The 15,578-nt window shown below is 51.9% G+C and overlaps 3 protein-coding genes across 4 annotated transcripts; 1 reads left to right on the forward strand and 2 right to left on the reverse strand.

Moving 5' to 3' along the window:
• Positions 1-754: 754 nt before the first annotated feature.
• Positions 755-5,277, reverse strand: MPZL2 (myelin protein zero like 2). The gene is made up of 6 exons (XM_056509634.1): positions 4,955-5,277; positions 3,469-3,635; positions 2,954-3,164; positions 2,593-2,737; positions 2,093-2,180; positions 755-1,594 (listed from the first exon to the last, which is right to left on the reverse strand). Exons 1-5 carry the CDS (start codon positions 5,226-5,228, stop codon positions 2,120-2,122), a joined length of 858 nt encoding a protein of 285 aa, XP_056365609.1. The 5' UTR covers positions 5,229-5,277; the 3' UTR covers positions 755-1,594; positions 2,093-2,119.
• A 1,818-nt stretch (positions 5,278-7,095) lies between these two features.
• On the forward strand, positions 7,096-11,807 carry LOC130262469 (T-cell surface glycoprotein CD3 epsilon chain). 2 transcript variants are annotated; one of them, XM_056509636.1, is made up of 8 exons: positions 7,096-7,181; positions 7,281-7,380; positions 8,374-8,394; positions 8,664-8,678; positions 8,819-9,019; positions 9,808-9,960; positions 11,202-11,248; positions 11,526-11,807. In XM_056509636.1, the coding sequence occupies exons 2-8, from the start codon at positions 7,332-7,334 to the stop codon at positions 11,580-11,582; spliced, it is 543 nt and encodes a 180-aa protein (XP_056365611.1). In that variant the 5' UTR covers positions 7,096-7,181; positions 7,281-7,331; the 3' UTR covers positions 11,583-11,807. The 2 variants fall into 2 exon arrangements, with proteins under 2 accessions (XP_056365611.1, XP_056365610.1); XM_056509635.1 differs by lacking the exon at positions 7,096-7,181 and having other exon boundaries at positions 7,190-7,380.
• A 925-nt stretch (positions 11,808-12,732) lies between these two features.
• LOC130262470 (T-cell surface glycoprotein CD3 gamma chain-like) lies at positions 12,733-15,471 on the reverse strand. The gene is made up of 5 exons (XM_056509637.1): positions 15,317-15,471; positions 14,449-14,655; positions 13,424-13,555; positions 13,240-13,280; positions 12,733-12,939 (listed from the first exon to the last, which is right to left on the reverse strand). Exons 1-5 carry the CDS (start codon positions 15,387-15,389, stop codon positions 12,877-12,879), a joined length of 516 nt encoding a protein of 171 aa, XP_056365612.1. The 5' UTR covers positions 15,390-15,471; the 3' UTR covers positions 12,733-12,876.
• Between the last annotated feature and the right edge of the window lie 107 nt (positions 15,472-15,578).

A 15,578-nucleotide genomic window follows, 5' to 3' on the forward strand; every position in this document is an offset into this window, starting at 1 on the left:
CTCCTGCCACTACCAGCCCGCTCTCTGCCCCTTTTTCTTTTTTTTTTTTTTTTTTTTTTTTTGGGTGTTGCCACAAAATGAGGATTGTGTCAGGATTGTATTAAGTCAGGCTGTTCCTCGCTGTAAGATCTTTGTAGATTTTTCAAGCACAATCAGGGGAACAGACCCCTGCATCCCTTATCCAAGGACACACTGGAAGTGACAAGTTTTAAGGATGTAATAAATCAAGATGTTGATATGTGTCTGTGTGTACGTTGCTAACTGGGCAAAACACCTGAGGTTTACATGTACTAGAGCTGAACTATCTTGGTTATAATGCCAAAAATCACAGCTACAGATCAATAAGACCGTGGCCAGGTGAAGAGCCTGCCCCTGAGCTGGGGTAGAATTTGGCTGAGGTGACGTAATGGGAATTAATAATCCACAGTCAGAAAGGGGCTGTACTTGGAAAGTTACTAACTCTGAATTAATAACTCACAGTCAGAAAGGGGCTGTACTTGGAAAGTTACTAACTCTGAATTTCTGTGCATAAATAACGGTGGTAAAAGTCCAGTGGGATGTGCTGGATTTGTGGGACACCACCGAGCACCCAGGCTTGGGCTCCTCTGGAATCAATAATCAACATCTCCCTGAAGTGTTTAATTTCTGTTTGTTGCACACCAGGTAACAAATCCAATTTTGGGGACAGTGTAAATCTGCTCATTAGAGGTGCCAGGGGCTCCCAGGTGACATCCCCCCTCCACAGCAGCAGAGCTCTCAGCAAGGTGCCTTTATTTACAACACAGGAGAGTGAAAATGAAAACAGACAGGCAGGTAACAGCCAGGGAGCGTGGCTGGCACATCACAGGTTGTAAAGCCATAAAAACAGTTTACAGACAAACTTTGATTTGTAAATACTGTAACAGGGTTGTTTTGGGGCTGCTTAGACACCCCTAGGGCTCCATGGGTTCCAGTTTTGGGGAGCAGAGGGGAGCACTGGGATAGTGAGAGTGGGAATGGGAACGGGGGGAGCTGCTGAACCCAGGCAGGAAAGTCTCCTCAGCCCCCACATTCCCCCAAAGCTGCAAGAGATGGATGTGGAAACCATGCTGGCTGGTGAATGTCATCCCTAACAACAACCAGCACACCTTGCCCAGCTCTAACACTGTCCATCTAATGTAGAAAAGGGATTCCAAGGGCGTTTCTTGGAGCAGCTGAGGCCTCACTGCTCAGTCTTCCTTCTCAGGATGTCAGGGAGGATTCTCAGGGAACAAAACCCAACACAAAGGCACGTTGTGGTTTCTAAGGTGCAGGAGTGCATCTGCTCCAACACCTCCCAGCCCTCTGTTCAGTCAGTCTTGGCACTTCCATCTTCCAGAGAAGCTGTGCTCACATTTCACAGGTGAGAGGGTGAAGGAAAGTTCTTTGTTCATGGGGCAAGATCCTCTTGCTTTGCTCCACTGAAGGGAACTCACAACTCATGTAAAGCCACCCTCTTTCCATGCAAGACTTTCAGGTTGAGCAGAGGAACCACACAGGCAGCGTGGGGCGTCTGTAATCCAGCTTTGTTCTAACACCCCAAATTACAAGCTCTTACCAGCTGCTTTGGAAGCACCTGAGAGGAAAGATTGGAAGAAGAACAAACATCCATTACTCAGGGTTATTGTCAAAAACCAAAATAATAGGAGCAGCTGCTGACCTCAGAAACTGTGGGTAAAATTTATGCTGACACGTTTAAGCAAAGACAGTGAATATGGAAACAGTGCCAGTCTTCCTGCTGCAATTTTAAAACAATAAAGGTTAAAGTAATCAAAAAGCAGATTCAAAACTGACAAAAGGGAAGTAATTCATTCCTCTTCATCTACAAAGCAGGAATAACATGGAAAGCAGCAACAATGGCTTTTCTACAAATGCTCCTCAACACCAGGGTGGAGAAATCTCTCATACATTTAAGAGGCTGTGATTGTTCAGCTGTCTCTGAAGGATCCTCAACAGCAAAGTGTGACTGTGGCCTCAGTTCTGACTGTGAATAGCAGGGAAATACCCGAGGGAATCTGTCTTGCAGAGTCCACAGAACACTGAGGTATTAATTAGAGAAGGTTTGGATGGGTACCTGCATTGTGCACACCAGCAAAAACCTTTAATCTTCCAATGGAACAGGTTCCTTTTCTTCCCCCATCTTCAGGCTCTCCTTTTCTTTACTGTTATAAAGATGGGAGGGGAAAAAAAAGAGGAAAAAAAAAGCTGAAATCAGCATCAGGCTGAGCAGCAGGAGGTCCAGAGTCACAGACAGCACAGCCAAGGTGGGATGGTGAGCGTGCCACACGTGTGGTGACCACAGCTCAGGGGACAGGGTGGTCCCCTGCCCTCCACCACCACGGCAGCTGCATCCTCTGCACGAGGAGCTGCTGAGAAGGGCAGGAGCCAGATGAGAACTCCAGAGCTTGTCCATCCTGAGCTCTGCTCTGCCTGCACGCAGCCGATTATCGCTAATTGGGCTGGCAGGTTTGCATTGGAGATGCTCCCTGCAGGGTCCGAGCCAATAATCCAGAAAGGCCGTGCAGTTAAACTCATCAAGCCCCCCAGCAGCCCCTCCCTCCGTGCTGTCCTCACCCCTCAGTGTCTGCCCCCTCCAGCCTCTTGTCCCGCGCTGTCCTGCGCCGCTGGCGGCAGATGAACACGGCTGTCACCACGATGACCATCAGCACCGAGGCAGACCCGATGGCCACCGCCAGGAAATGGATCTCTGAGAAGGTCACTGCGTGGGGAGGGACAGAGGAATGAAGCACAGAGTCACACAGGAGGATCCTGTGTCTGTGAATAAAACCTTTCCTCAGGCTCCTCTTTTTTCTCTCGTGCTTTCTACTTACAACAGGTTTTCTCCCATAACTGTCCCGGATTTCCCATCTGACAGATGTAACCAGCCACTCTGGTTAAACCCACACGAGCTCTGGGGCGTTCCTTGGCCTCTCACCTTTCTGCACGACCCGCAGCCGCACCTCCCCGATGGTGCCGTAGACATCTGGCCAGTTTGTCACCTGGCAGGTGAAGGTCCCGTTGTCGCTGGGCTGCAGGTTCCAGATCATGATGGAAACGTCGTTACGCTCAATGTTCCCGTCCCAGGTGACTCGGTCCTTAAACCTCCCCGAGGGGGGTTTGTAGGGCTCCTTCTGGTAGTAAAATACCTACAAAAATCACAGAACATCGAATGGAAGGGACCTGCAAAATTCCTGAAGTCTTGTCAGGTACAGGATGTCACCTTGGCTGTGACGTCAGCAGGTCCAGCTTTGTAAAGCCACAAATATTTTAACTCTGATCACCCAAGACTAAACACAAGAGTGTTTTTTAGGCAGGGTCTATAAACAAGGCTCGGATTAACCACTACAAGTGACGAAAACCCAAATGTACTTGTGGGTTTGGGGCGTGTCCGTACCCACTCACTGCTGGGTGTCGGGGCAGGGGGGGATGGAGCACAAAGATCTCACTCACCAGCTCATGAGAGCTCAGGTCCTCGGGCTGGAAGTTCCAGCTCACGGACAGCTGCTGGCTCACGGGGCTGCTGCTGGAAAAGGTGCATCTCAGCCGCTGGTTGGTCCCGTTCACGGCCACCACCTCCTTGGCGGTGTGAACTTCCACGGCTGCCGCCAGCCACAGCGCTGCGCGGGGGGAAAATCAGGAAAATCACCGCGTGCGGTGAGCTCATCACTGCTCCTTATCGGTGCAGATCCCTGGGAGCCTTATCTGCGCCGGGAAGTGATAGCCCGAGTGTCTCAGGCGCATTCCGTCAGTAAAACCCTTCCAAACCGGGCTGGAACCCACCCAAAAATTGCTATTTCCCCCTTTATGCGCTTTCCACTCAGCCCCATGCACGCCACGTTTAAACTGCTCTTACTGATAAATCCAGAGCCAGTTTTAGGGGATTTGTAGCCCAGCTGGGCAGCTGCAGGTAAATTCAGTCAGGCTGAAGAATTCTAGAGGAAATCCTTGAGGTAAATGTGGATTTGTTTTTCCAAGGAATGTCCCCACAACCACCGTGGCTGCTGCTTTATAAAAATAAGTGAGCATCGCTCATTCAGTGCTCCCCGAAGTGGGACAAGCAGCAGGAGGGAGAGCAAGGAAAAGAAAGGAAAGAAATAAGAAAAATGAATGGTTTGCTGGTGAAGGAAATAGAAAATATCAATATCCTGTCACATTAGGAAGTTAACTCACCCCAGTGTGATTCAAGAAAAAAAAAAAAAAAAAAAAAAAAGCTTATCTAGGGTTGTCTCGGGTTGTAAATCGTAAACTTCATAATCAAGATGTATTTGGAAGTAATTTATGACTAAATACTTTCTTCCAAATAATTCCTTATCTCAAAGGGAAAAACACGTGGAATGCCAAAACATTGAAGGTATTCACACGTGAAAAACCTCATTGGCAGAGATCACGCTGCTCATACATGGATTCGGTGCCAAATCTTTTCATTTTAAACTCCTTGAAAGGAACTAAATGAGAAATACGAGTAAAATACATTTTTTTTCAAGGCAGATTACATCCGTGGGCTGATGCATTTGGGAAATGAGGATATATTATACTTAAAATCCAGGTGTTTTGGTATAAACCAAAATTCAAGTGAGTTTCCTGTCAGTCTGGAAACCTTTGCTGTGTAAAGGATCTGAAGCCGGGGCTCCTGGACAATCCTTGACTGTTTAGGAACAAAGGTAGCAAAAAAAAAAAAAAAAAAAAAAAAAAAAAAAAAGCTGGGAGTAAAGTTCGGATTGCTGGCAAGAGAGAAAAAGACGTTGAAACCCGAGCTGAGGAGATCAGCGGAGATCGGTGATCTTCGCTCGAATACGCCCGAACCTGTTGGGGGAGAAACTCAACCACTTCGTGCCATTTCAGAGCAGAAAAAAATCGCAGCAATGACGGGGGAAAACCTCTGTTTTAGGAATAATTTCGGGGATCAGAAGAGGGAAGCGAGGCCAGGTTTCCTTACCTCGGAGCTGCGCCCCAAGGAAGAGCGCAGCGCCCAGCCAGGTGCGGCCGCGCATCGGGGACACAAATCCGGGGCTGCAGACACAAATCCGCTCCGGGTTCTGGGTCACCGGCTCAAAAATGAGTTTCTCAAAGTCTTCCCAGCCCAACGGGACAGATTCCTCGCTCGGCCTGCCCGAGTCAGGCTCGCTCCTTGCCAAGGTGTGCCCAGCCCCGCTCAGTTCTGCGTAAATCAGCGAGATTCCCAAGGTGAGATTAATTTCTGGTCCTCCCATATTCCCCTGCTCTTTTGTGTTGCAATCATTCCTCCTCCCAGCCGCCACCCGAAACCACTCCCCTCTTGTGGGAGGTAAGAGAATATTTGCCTGGAGGTGTTCATAGGTGGCTCCAAGGAATGAGGGCCATTTGTTCGGCAAAAAACCTGCGAACAATCCTAAAAAAAGCAGCTCAAAACTGGCAGTGAGAGCCCTCATCCAGAGGATGGAAACGTCCCATCAAACAACCCTAAAATGATTTGAACTTTTCTTGGTTGTAGCCAAGGATTGGGAGCCTGGTGCTTGGGAAGGTTTTGGAAAAATGAAGTGGAAAATGGGTCCAGCACAGCAGGGGAAACGCCGGGGCGCTCCACAGGTGAGAAATTCCCTGGGACACAAAATATTCCGCAGGAGGAACCTGGCAAATATGAGAGTGTTAAACCAATCTGAGCCCGTGCGCCGGCAAAATGAGGATGTTTGTATTCGGGGGCCGTAAATCAGCGGCCGTGGCTGTGTTGGTGCCCGGTTCACGATCCCGTCCCAAGGAGCCATCCCAGGTCGCTGTTTTCAGTGGCAGCCGGTGCCGATTTCCTTTGCAGAGGTGCAAGGGGAGGGTGCCCGAACCTCTGGGTGTTTGGGGGGCTCCCTTCAGCGATTTGGGGATGGAAAAACAGCACTGGGGCCGTCAGCTCCTTGGGTTGTCCCCGGAACAGCGCAGGGAACCCTGTGTGTGCCAGCACATCCCTGCTCGCAGCGCCGGCACACCAAGAATCTCCATTTTCCCGGGAATGGTTTGGTCCCGTGTTAACCCTTCATCGCTTCCCCACATTTCCACTCAGTTTCTATTCCCACATATCACCTCCTTTTGTTTCCTTGCCACAGTGAATATTTATCACTCCGGCTTTGTTCAGGTTGTGTTTAAAGTTTAGCAGCCAATTTGCTGCCACTTCCTAATCCTGTTTCTGCACAGGGCTGGGAACAGCCCCTGTTCCCACCTTTGCCTGCAGACTTTTCAATTTCATCTTCCAAAACACCTGGACAGCAGCTTTTAAGAAAAGACCAGACTGTGTTCCGAGCTCACTCACAACTCAGAATTCTCTGGAAATATTAATAAGGAAAAGGAATGGGGAAGAGAGCACCCCAGTAAAGGAAGCGGGGCACAGCAACAGCCCCTCTGTGTCCATCCCTGCGGGCAGCAGAGCCCGGGATGCCCCGGCCGGGTTCCCCGGGCTCTGTGGCTGCCCCAAACCCGGCTGGGAGGTTCCGTGCCCGGCGAGCGGCGCTGGCCGGGCCAGGAGCCCCCTCTAGTGGGGCCAGGACACTTCCACGGGAGAGCCCGAGCAGAGAACCTCCCAAAAATGCTGCTGGGACATCTCCAGGAGCGCCCTGGAGCGGGGATAAGAGCAGGGAGCCCAGGCTCGGTTCTGTGCCCAGCTCGGTTCTGGGTGCTGCTTCTGGTTCCTTCATCCCAACCTGAGTGCCTGAAAGGGACCTGCGGGGAGGATGGAGAGGGGCAGCAGCTGTGGGATAGAACAAGGGGGAATGGGCTCAAACTGCCAGAGAACAGGGCTGGATGGGAATTTGGGATGGAATTGTTCCCTGGAAGGTGATGAGGCCCTGGCACAGGGCTGCCCCTGTGGAAGGTGTCCCTGCTGTGGCAGGGATGGGATGGGATGAGCTTTATGGTCCCTTCCCACCCAAACCCTCCTGTGATTCCACGTGAAGTCGTTGGCCACAGTTGGAACCCCTCAAGCTCTCACTTCGAGAAGCTGTTGGGAAGTTGCTGATGACAAATCTGATTCTCCTGCTGCTCCCAGGGCAGCTCCAGGACTGTCCCGAGCCCTGCAGAGCTGGTGCAGAGCACAGCAGCCGCCCCTCGCTGGCGGTGACGTCCCTTGAAAACTTTTTGAGCCTCGGCACTTCCTGAGCTGGGCTCATTTCACGTGTCTGGGTCTGCCTTGGCTGCTCTGGAAAGAGTGAGTGCCCCAGCCCCGCTTGGCTCGGCAGCAATTCTGGGAAAAAACAACCCGGGGCCTCTTTCTAGAAAAGCCACCGTGTTTTTTCCTGCCACAGCCATGCCGGTCTGATGTGGTGGAGAGGAGCAGCAGGAGCAGGAACACGAGGATGAGGCTGGAGCAGTCCCTGCCCCTGCTGGGGCTCCTGCTGTGTGCAAGTGAGTCCCCAAACCTCGGTGCAGTGTGAGCTGTGAGGTTCCGCACTCTTAATTTCGGTTTTATCCCTCATCCCTGCACTTTTCTGAAAGCGTTTCGTGATGCTGGGTGGGTCCCTTCAGGCTCGGTGGGGTATCAGGGAGTGGTGGAATGTCCCGATGGTTTAGGGTGAAGTGCAGAGCACCTGTAAAGGCTCCAAAGAACCCAGGAACGAGGAGAGGCAGGTGTGCAAGGTAATCCATTGAGTTGTTAACACAATAACCACTCCGCCAAAGTGCTGCAAATACCAATCTTTGTGATGATAGAAAACGCGGTTTATCAGTGGCCTGTTAATTTATTTTTTTTTTTCAGATTTAAATTTATCTATGTAAAATAAAACAGCATCAGGTCACCTTCTCTCCAGCCAAGCCCGCTGTCTGTGGAATTCAATCTGCAATCACTTATTTACGTTACTTTTTGCAGAAAAGACAAATATCTTTAAAGGAAATCACAAATCTGATTCACACCTCCTAAAAACTCTTTATTTGATATTACAGCTCCAGAGCCTCTCATGGAGCAAGTTGTTTCCTACAAGGCAGAAAAACCACACAGATAAACTGTTTTACAGCATTAAATCAACACCAGCTCATTAAATCAACTCCAGGAGTTCTCTTGCAGAGGACAGAAATTCTTTCCAGGATTTTCCAGCAGTGTTTGCTCCATGATACTAAAGCAGAATTTCGGGGTTTGCATCTTGCAATAACAACCCTTTTTTCTGAACTGGGCTGGAAAATGATTAAAGTTTCCATTTTGCATTAGGCTGTGTTAAAAATGGCTCCCAAGTTCAGAACAACATCCTGTCTCACCACCAGCACACTTCTGATGCCTTCAGCATGAATGTGGGGCTATAAACAACTCTTTCAAGCACTGAGTTCAGAAAGGATGTCCTGGCAGTAGGAAAGGTGTGAAATATCTGAAGCTCAATTAATTAACATTTCTTATTCATTTTTTTGCAGTTGGCATCACAGCTCAGGAGGGTAAGTGAATTTTACTGCCACCCTTAATTATTTATCATGCTAAAAACCCCAAATATGCCTCAAAAGTGAGGACTAAGAGTCAAATAGAAAGATGGGAATTTTTAAAATATTACAGGATGGAAAGATTTGTTGTTCATTAATTGACAGTGATCTTACTGATGGGAAAAATTGGTCATTAATTATCACCAGTGTTGGGTATTTCCAACAGCACCAAGCAGTGAGGCAATGGTGAGATGATTTTTTAACACTCCTTATTTTCTCTTTTGCAGATGAAGAGCTGGAGGGTAAGTGGATTTTGATATTAAAATTTCTTTAGCATTCTTTAGTATTTAGCGGGATATTAAGACTGTAGCTGACTAAAAAATGGGTAGAAATATTTGAGTTCTGCCCTTGGTTCCCTCTCTCACTGGTGTGCCTTCCCAAGGGGAGTTCCTGGTGGAGATCTCTGGCACCACGGTGACAATCACGTGTCCCTTTGAGGACGAGGACATCCGATGGGAGCTGTCAGGGAGAGCAGAGGGCACCAAGGAGAGGAAGTTGGTTATAAAGGACCACGACAGCACTCCTGCCAACCTGAGCTGCTCCCTGGGCACCCAGAAGCGCCACCTGTACCTGAATGCCAGAGGTGAGCACAGCCCCTCACCCTGCCCGTTCCAGGGACAGATTTTGGGAACTGACTCTCGATTTTCAGTGCTCCTTGTGGGCTCTTTGCTTCCACATTATCACATTCCTTGGGATTCTTTCTTATTCCAAACGAGGCAGAGAGATGGGACTTCTGGTTGCTTGAAAAGCACGGTTTGTTTTTATTATTTTCTACAGAAAATGTGAGTTTTTGTTACAGGTGTTGAGAGCACGACCAGAAGTCAAGAGACTTATGGTTACAAGATTTTTTTAAGGACTTATTAACCAATAAAATACTGCCAACAAGATATTTATGTTTTTAATCCAATACCAAGAAATTTTGTTTAATTACAGTGTGACCTTTCTCAGTCAATCAGGTTGGGACACACAAACCTATTCTGTCACCTTTGCAACTATTTTATTCTTTCTATACCTTAAACTTTATAACTAAGCTTTTTTCTACTTAATATGTCTCTGTTGTAAAGTTTAAATTTACCTAAGTTTGCAGTACCTAAGCTTGGAAGATTTTCCCAAGGCCTCAGTTCAAATCCTGTGTTCTTTTCCAGGCTTTGCTTTATAGTTTTGAGAATTCCTTGCATTCTGAACTCCTGCACTGGCGTGGGTGGATGTGGTGCTGCCCAGGCTGTTCCTGCTCTGTGTGGGCAGTGATAGAACCCTGGAGCTCATTTTTGGGGTCTCCCCTTTCCTCTCAGTTTGCTCTTTTCCCCTGTGCCAGCGCTCAGGTGAGCCACACCTGGGGCTCTGAGCACCTGCCGTGCCTCCCCCCTGCAGTGTGTGCCAACTGCGAGGAGCTGGACGCCCTGACGGTGGCAGGGATCATCACTGCAGACCTCCTCATCACCCTGGGGGTGCTGATCCTGGTCTATTACTGCAGCAAGGGCAGGAGGGGACGAGCCAGCGCTGCTGGGGAGCGGCGGCCACGAGGTGAGAGGCGCTGCGGGCATCCCGTGAAATCCTCCGGGCGCCCGGTGAAAATCTCATGCCACGGCATCCTCTGCTTCCAGCCACTGCTCCAGCCACTGCTCCTGCTGCTCTCTGCTCCCCACAGCTCCAGCCACTGCTCTTGCTTCTCTCTGCTCCCCACCACCTCCAACCACTGCTCCTGCTTCTCTCTGCCCCCCACCAGCTCCAGACACTGCTCCTGCTGCCCTCTGCCCCCCACCACCTCCAGCCACTGCTCCTGCTTCCCTATGCTCCCCACCAGCTCCAACCACTGCTCCTGCTGCTCTCTGCTCCCCACCAGCTCCAGCCACTGCTCCTGCTTCTCTCTGCTCCTCATAACTTCCAACCACTGCTCCTGCTGCTCTCTGCTCCCCACAACTTCCAACCACTGCTCCTGCTGCTCTCTGCTCCCCACAATTTCCAACCACTGCTCCTCACAACCTCCAGCCACTGCTCCTGCTGCTCTCTGCTCCCCACAGCTCCAGCCACTGCTCTTGCTTCTCTCTGCTCCCCACAATTTCCAGCCACTGCTCCTGCTGCTCTCTGCTCCCCACAGCTCCAACCACTGCTCCCCACAGCTCCAACCACTGCTCCTGCTTCCCTCTGCTCCCCACCTTCCAACCACTGCTCCTGCTGCTCTCTGCTCCCCACCCCTCCAGCCACTGCTCCTGCTTCCCTCTGCTCCCCACAACTTCCAACCACTGCTCCTGCTGCTCTCTGCTCCCCACAGCTCCAGCCACTGCTCCTGCTTCCCTCTGCTCCCCACAATTTCCAGCCACTGCTCCTGCTTCTCTCTGCTCCCCATCACCTCCAACCACTGCTCCTGCTTCTCTCTGCTCCCCATAACTTCCAACCACTGCTCTTGCTTCTCTCTGCTCCCCATAACTTCCAACCACTGCTCCTGCTTCTCTCTGCTCCCCATAACTTCCAACCACTGCTCCTGCTTCCCTCTGCTCCCCACCAGCTCCAGCCACTGCTTCTGCTTCTCTCTGCTCCCACCAGCTCCAACCACTGCTCCTGCTTCCCTCCTGTGCCCTGCAGGCTGCCTTTGTGCAGGGATGGGAGCGGCTGCTGTGCCAAACCTTCCTGCACATAGGAACCCAGGAGCTGCCTCTCCAAGAGCTCAGGATAGAGCCATGGGAGTTGATCCATGGTGTGCCTGGCTCTGGGATCAGCCTGGCAGCAATCCCCAAGGATTCCCCCTGTCTGTGCCTCTGTTCCAGGTCAGAAGACGCAGCGTCCTCCCCCCGTGCCAAACCCGGACTATGAGGTGAGGGCTGAGCCTTCCATCCCTGCAGGCTGGGGAGGGACAGGGCTGGGGCTGGGGCTCACAGCCAGCTCATTCATCCTCAAAGGAGCTCCAGGTTTTCCTGGCAGTGAGGAAGAAGGTGGTGAGGGTGCAGCCCCTGTTCCTGGCGCTGCACTGGGGTTTGTCCTGGCAGCTCCCTGTGCTCTGCCCCTGCCCTCTTGTGCTTTTCCCCACGTGTTGTGTGGGCTCAGCTGAGCCTGTGAGGATTCCTGACCTGAGCTCTCTGCTGTTCCCACAGCCCATCCGCAAAGGCCAGCGGGAGGTGTATGCAGGCCTGGAGCCCAGGGGCTTCTGAGATTCCCGGGGGTGACGGGCTGGAAGCAGCAGCACTGGGGCTGAACGCTTCTGCCCAGCTTGTTCCCAGCTCTCTGCAGCTCTGCTGAGCCTCTGGCATTTTGGGATAAGCCACAGGACGGGGATGCACCGTCCCACCCTGGGCTGTGCTTGGGCTTGCCATCAGGGAACAGAAATGGGCACATTGGCAAAGAGATTTCCTTCTCATTAAAGGACTGCAGCCTCACAGGTGGTTCTTGGTGTCTTTTCCCCCTCACACTTCTCTCTGCTCCTGTTGCTTTCCCCTCCAGTTTAATTGCTGCCCTCACTTGCTCCTGGTGGTTCCCTGGGCTGGGAGCAGATTCTTCCCAGGGGGATTTGCCTCTGACCTCGTCCTGCTCTCACCTTCCCAGCCTGACCTTCATCTGCAGGCAGTAAAACCCCCCAAAAACGGCCCAGCAGCAGTGGCAGAGGTGAAGGAGGGCTGTGGGTTGTTTTGGTGCCCGCTTCAGGTCGAAGCCACCCCCGTTCCTGCCCCTGAGCAGAGGAAGCAGCAGCAGAGCAGGGCTGGGGTGGCTCAGCTGCAGCAGAGCCCAGCAGCTCCAGGATGCGGTTTAGAGGCACAGCTGGCTTCATTTACCACAACAGCCCCTTCAGAGATGGTGAGATACACACAGCACCAGCCCCCAGCAGCTCCAAAACCACTCAGGGCCCTGTTCTCACCTCCTGTGAGTCAGTGCTGCTGCAGGGACTGCTCAGCTCCCCAGTGGGGAGAAGCTTGGAGTGCTCTGGGTGTACAGGGACTGAATTTTGCTTCAAAAAAAACACCCTAAATTCTGCTACACCCCAGTGCTTCTACCACCATTTTTGGGGTACATCAATGTACAAGTTTGCCCCAGCCAGTGCCATCCCACACACTCCTTGTCTCAGCAGGATCAGCACAAGGTGGCAACAGCTCTGCCTCTGTGCTTCCCTGCACCAGGGGAATATTCCTTTGTCCTTCCAAGGGTCTGGTGTCTGTGTCCCATTTTGGGGACTCAGACCACATGAGCAGTTTCTGAGTTCTGAGTTTCTGGGGGCTGGGGAGTGGAGACCTGGCCTTGCCAGAGTCCAGATCCCACCCCAGGTGTGCCTTCCCCAGGACCAGGACACAACAGGTGGAGCAGGCAGGCTGTGGGACAGGCTCATCTTTAATGGCAGCAATACAGAAGTGCAAGAGGAATGAGCACAGGGCTACAGGCAGCCCATGCTGGAGGGAACTCCAAGAAAAACCAGCAGGCTGATGAAGGCAGTGTCAGTCTCAGAGTCTCCCCACTTCACTTGCGGGCACGGGTGGGGGCCAGCCGGCTGTACTGCCCATCCTCCCGCTCCCCCAGGGGCTGGCAGGGGGAAAAATGGAGAGATGAGCCAAAAGTGCACCTGCCCAGCCCTGGGAGGGCGAGATGGATCAGCCTTTGGCAAGGCTCTCTCCACAGTGAGGTGTTGAAGGTGTCCCCACACACACAGGGGTGCTGAAGGTGCTCACACACACACACACACAGGGGTACTGAAGATGCTCACACACACACACAGGGGTGCTGAAGGTGTTCACACACACACTCAGGGGTGCTGAAGGTGTCCCCACACACACCCAGGGATGCTGAAGATGATCACACACACAGAGGTGCCCCCAAACTCACCTGGTAGAGCTCATTGGCAATCAGGTTCTGCCTGTCAGAAGCTGAAGGAAGAAAGAAGGTCAGGGATCAGCGGACCCAAGGGCAATGTGGGGAACACTTACAAACAAACCCAAGAGCTGCCTGCAGCCCCTGGGTGCCACACACAGCCCCCAGCGGTGCCAGGCACAGCTGGCAGGGTTCTCACCTCGGGATGTGTGGCTCCTGTCGTGGCCACTGACGCAGTACACGGCCACTGCCAGGAACAGCGTGGCCAGCACGTCGGCGATGACGATGCCCGAGATGGTGGGAGCGTCCACCTCGATGCAGTTCTGGCACACTGAGAGCCCAAAAGGACACACACACTGAGGGCAGGGCCACAGCCAGAGTGCCCAGCCAGCTCTGCCACTCTGTGCAGGCTCTCTTTGACCTCCAGTGCTCTAAGGCACCAAACTCCAGAGCCCTTAGGCTCCTACTCTGGAGCACTTAGCTCCTACTTCAGTGGGTAATCTTCTAAAGCAGCTAATAGTTAAAAGGTTATTTATTACAAAGCACATCAGTCTCAACAGGCAAGCAGACAAGCAATAGCAAAAAGCAATGGCAAAGCAGCAGCAATAAGCAAACGGCTAGAAGCCAGAATGGCTAAAAGCACCAACTCTATATAACTCTACATAATTCTATATAATTCTATATAATTCTATATAATTCTATATAATTCTATATAATTCTATATAATTCTATATAAGCACCAACTCTATATAACTCTATATAATTCTATATAAGCACCAACTCTATATAAGAGTACAAACTCTTATATAGGATTTTTCCAACAAGATAAGATGCAAACTCAGACCATTCCTTAACCTATTAGAATTCTAGTTTCTTAACACACCAGATTATGTTTAAAACTACACATACAATTTATCTTGTTCTATCTATGAAATGTAAGCAATATTCTTACTATAGCTCTATCATGTCTAAGTCCTGTCTACAACTGACTCCAACAGAGAGCAGCTGGCTCTGCTGTGTGACCCACAAGCTGTGTGACCCACACCCAGAAGGGCTGGAGCAGCTCATGGCACTAAATGAGGCTGCAGAGCTGTCACCACACACAGAAGAACCTGCAGCAAACCAGTGGAGACACTCCCAGACGAGAGGAAATTCCCCCAGGACTTGGCTTGGGTGAAAACTCCAAGCAGCTGTGGCTGTGAAAAGCAGGTTAGTGACACTCACTGCGATAGTGCACCTGGAGGCTCTTCCTTTGGCCTCCAGTCTCACACACGTAGAGGCCTCTGGGGTCGTCATAAACCCCACTGAGGTCCAGCTGTGCCTCGTGTCCCACAGTGCTCCCATCCTTCCACCACGTGATGTTCTTGCTGCCTTGGCCCCGCACACATTCCAGGAACACCTTCCCACTGAACTCCTTCACCAGTACCTGCCCTGGGGAAGGAGAGGAGAGCAGAGGGCTTCGCCTCTGAGTTATGGACAGCACAGAAGACAACCAGCATCGTATGGGCTCTCTACATTATTTATTCCTGAACTCTGGGGTCCTTGGGGCAGTGACCAGGGGATGAGCTGTCCAAAGGAGGATGGGGAGTAGACAGGGACTGAGCAAATGGCTTCATACTGACACAGGGCAGGTTTAGACCAGATACTGGGGAGAAATCATTCCCTGTGAGGGTGGTGAAGCCCTGGCACAGGGTGCCCAAAGAAGATGTGGCTGCCCCATCCATGGAAGTGTCCAAGGCCAGGTTGGACAGGACTTGCAGCAACCTGGACTGTGGAAGGTGTCCCTGCTTATGGCAGGGGGTGGAACAAGATGGGCTTTAAGCTCCTCCAACCCAAACCATTCCACGATTCTACAAAATGCAGAGTCTGCATCCAGAGAGAGCAGAGCTCGGAGCTCCTTCATGTGGATGCAGAATCACATCAGGCTGTCCCAAAAAAACTCGGGGCAAAGCAGCCTCCCCCATCCTTGTTACCCTGATTCCTTTATCCCCATCGACATCCCAAACCTTCCCTGGTGGACAACCTCACCAAGCCTTGGGGCTCCTTCCCAGCACATCCGTGTCCAGCCACTGACCCCACACCTCGGACTCACCTCGGACCCCCCAGCTGGCCACGGCCAGGCTGGCCAGCAGTGCCCAGGCACTCAGCACGGGTCCCCTGGCCATGGCTCGGCGCTGCTGCCTGTGTCCCCGCTCTCTCACAGGACGTGGGGAGGGAGCGCTGCTCACCACGCGGCACCACCCGCCCGGGCTGCGGCGGTACCGGATGCCGGGGGCTGATCCTCCTTCCCCCGGCAGCCGCGGATGGCTGAGATGCGCTGTGAGGATGTGTGGGGCTGAGCTTCGGGTCCTGCA

Source organism: Oenanthe melanoleuca, chromosome 24, assembly GCF_029582105.1.
Source record: "Oenanthe melanoleuca isolate GR-GAL-2019-014 chromosome 24, OMel1.0, whole genome shotgun sequence".
NCBI classification, from domain to species: domain Eukaryota; kingdom Metazoa; phylum Chordata; class Aves; order Passeriformes; family Muscicapidae; genus Oenanthe; species Oenanthe melanoleuca.

Bases quoted from the DNA above. Each gene is read 5' to 3' on its own strand.
- MPZL2 (XM_056509634.1), bottom strand. From the start codon at position 5,228: ATGGGAGGACCAGAAATTAATCTCACCTTGGGAATCTCGCTGATTTAC. The intron at 2,738-2,953 runs GTGAGAGGCCAA...CTCCCCACGCAG, and splicing joins GCTGCGGGTCGTGCAGAAAG to TGACCTTCTCAGAGATCCAT. The intron at 2,181-2,592 runs GTGAGGACAGCA...TCTTTATAACAG, and splicing joins GAGGGGGCAGACACTGAGGG to TAAAGAAAAGGAGAGCCTGA.
- LOC130262469 (XM_056509636.1), top strand. From the start codon at position 7,332: ATGAGGCTGGAGCAGTCCCTGCCCCTGCTGGGGCTCCTGCTGTGTGCA. The intron at 9,020-9,807 runs GTGAGCACAGCC...TCCCCCCTGCAG, and splicing joins CCTGTACCTGAATGCCAGAG to TGTGTGCCAACTGCGAGGAG. The intron at 11,249-11,525 runs GTGAGGGCTGAG...CTGTTCCCACAG, and splicing joins TGCCAAACCCGGACTATGAG to CCCATCCGCAAAGGCCAGCG.
- LOC130262470 (XM_056509637.1), bottom strand. From the start codon at position 15,389: ATGGCCAGGGGACCCGTGCTGAGTGCCTGGGCACTGCTGGCCAGCCTG. The intron at 14,656-15,316 runs GTGAGTCCGAGG...CTCCTTCCCCAG, and splicing joins GGCCAGCTGGGGGGTCCGAG to GGCAGGTACTGGTGAAGGAG. The intron at 12,940-13,239 runs GTGAGTTTGGGG...TCCCCCTGCCAG, and splicing joins TTGCCAATGAGCTCTACCAG to CCCCTGGGGGAGCGGGAGGA.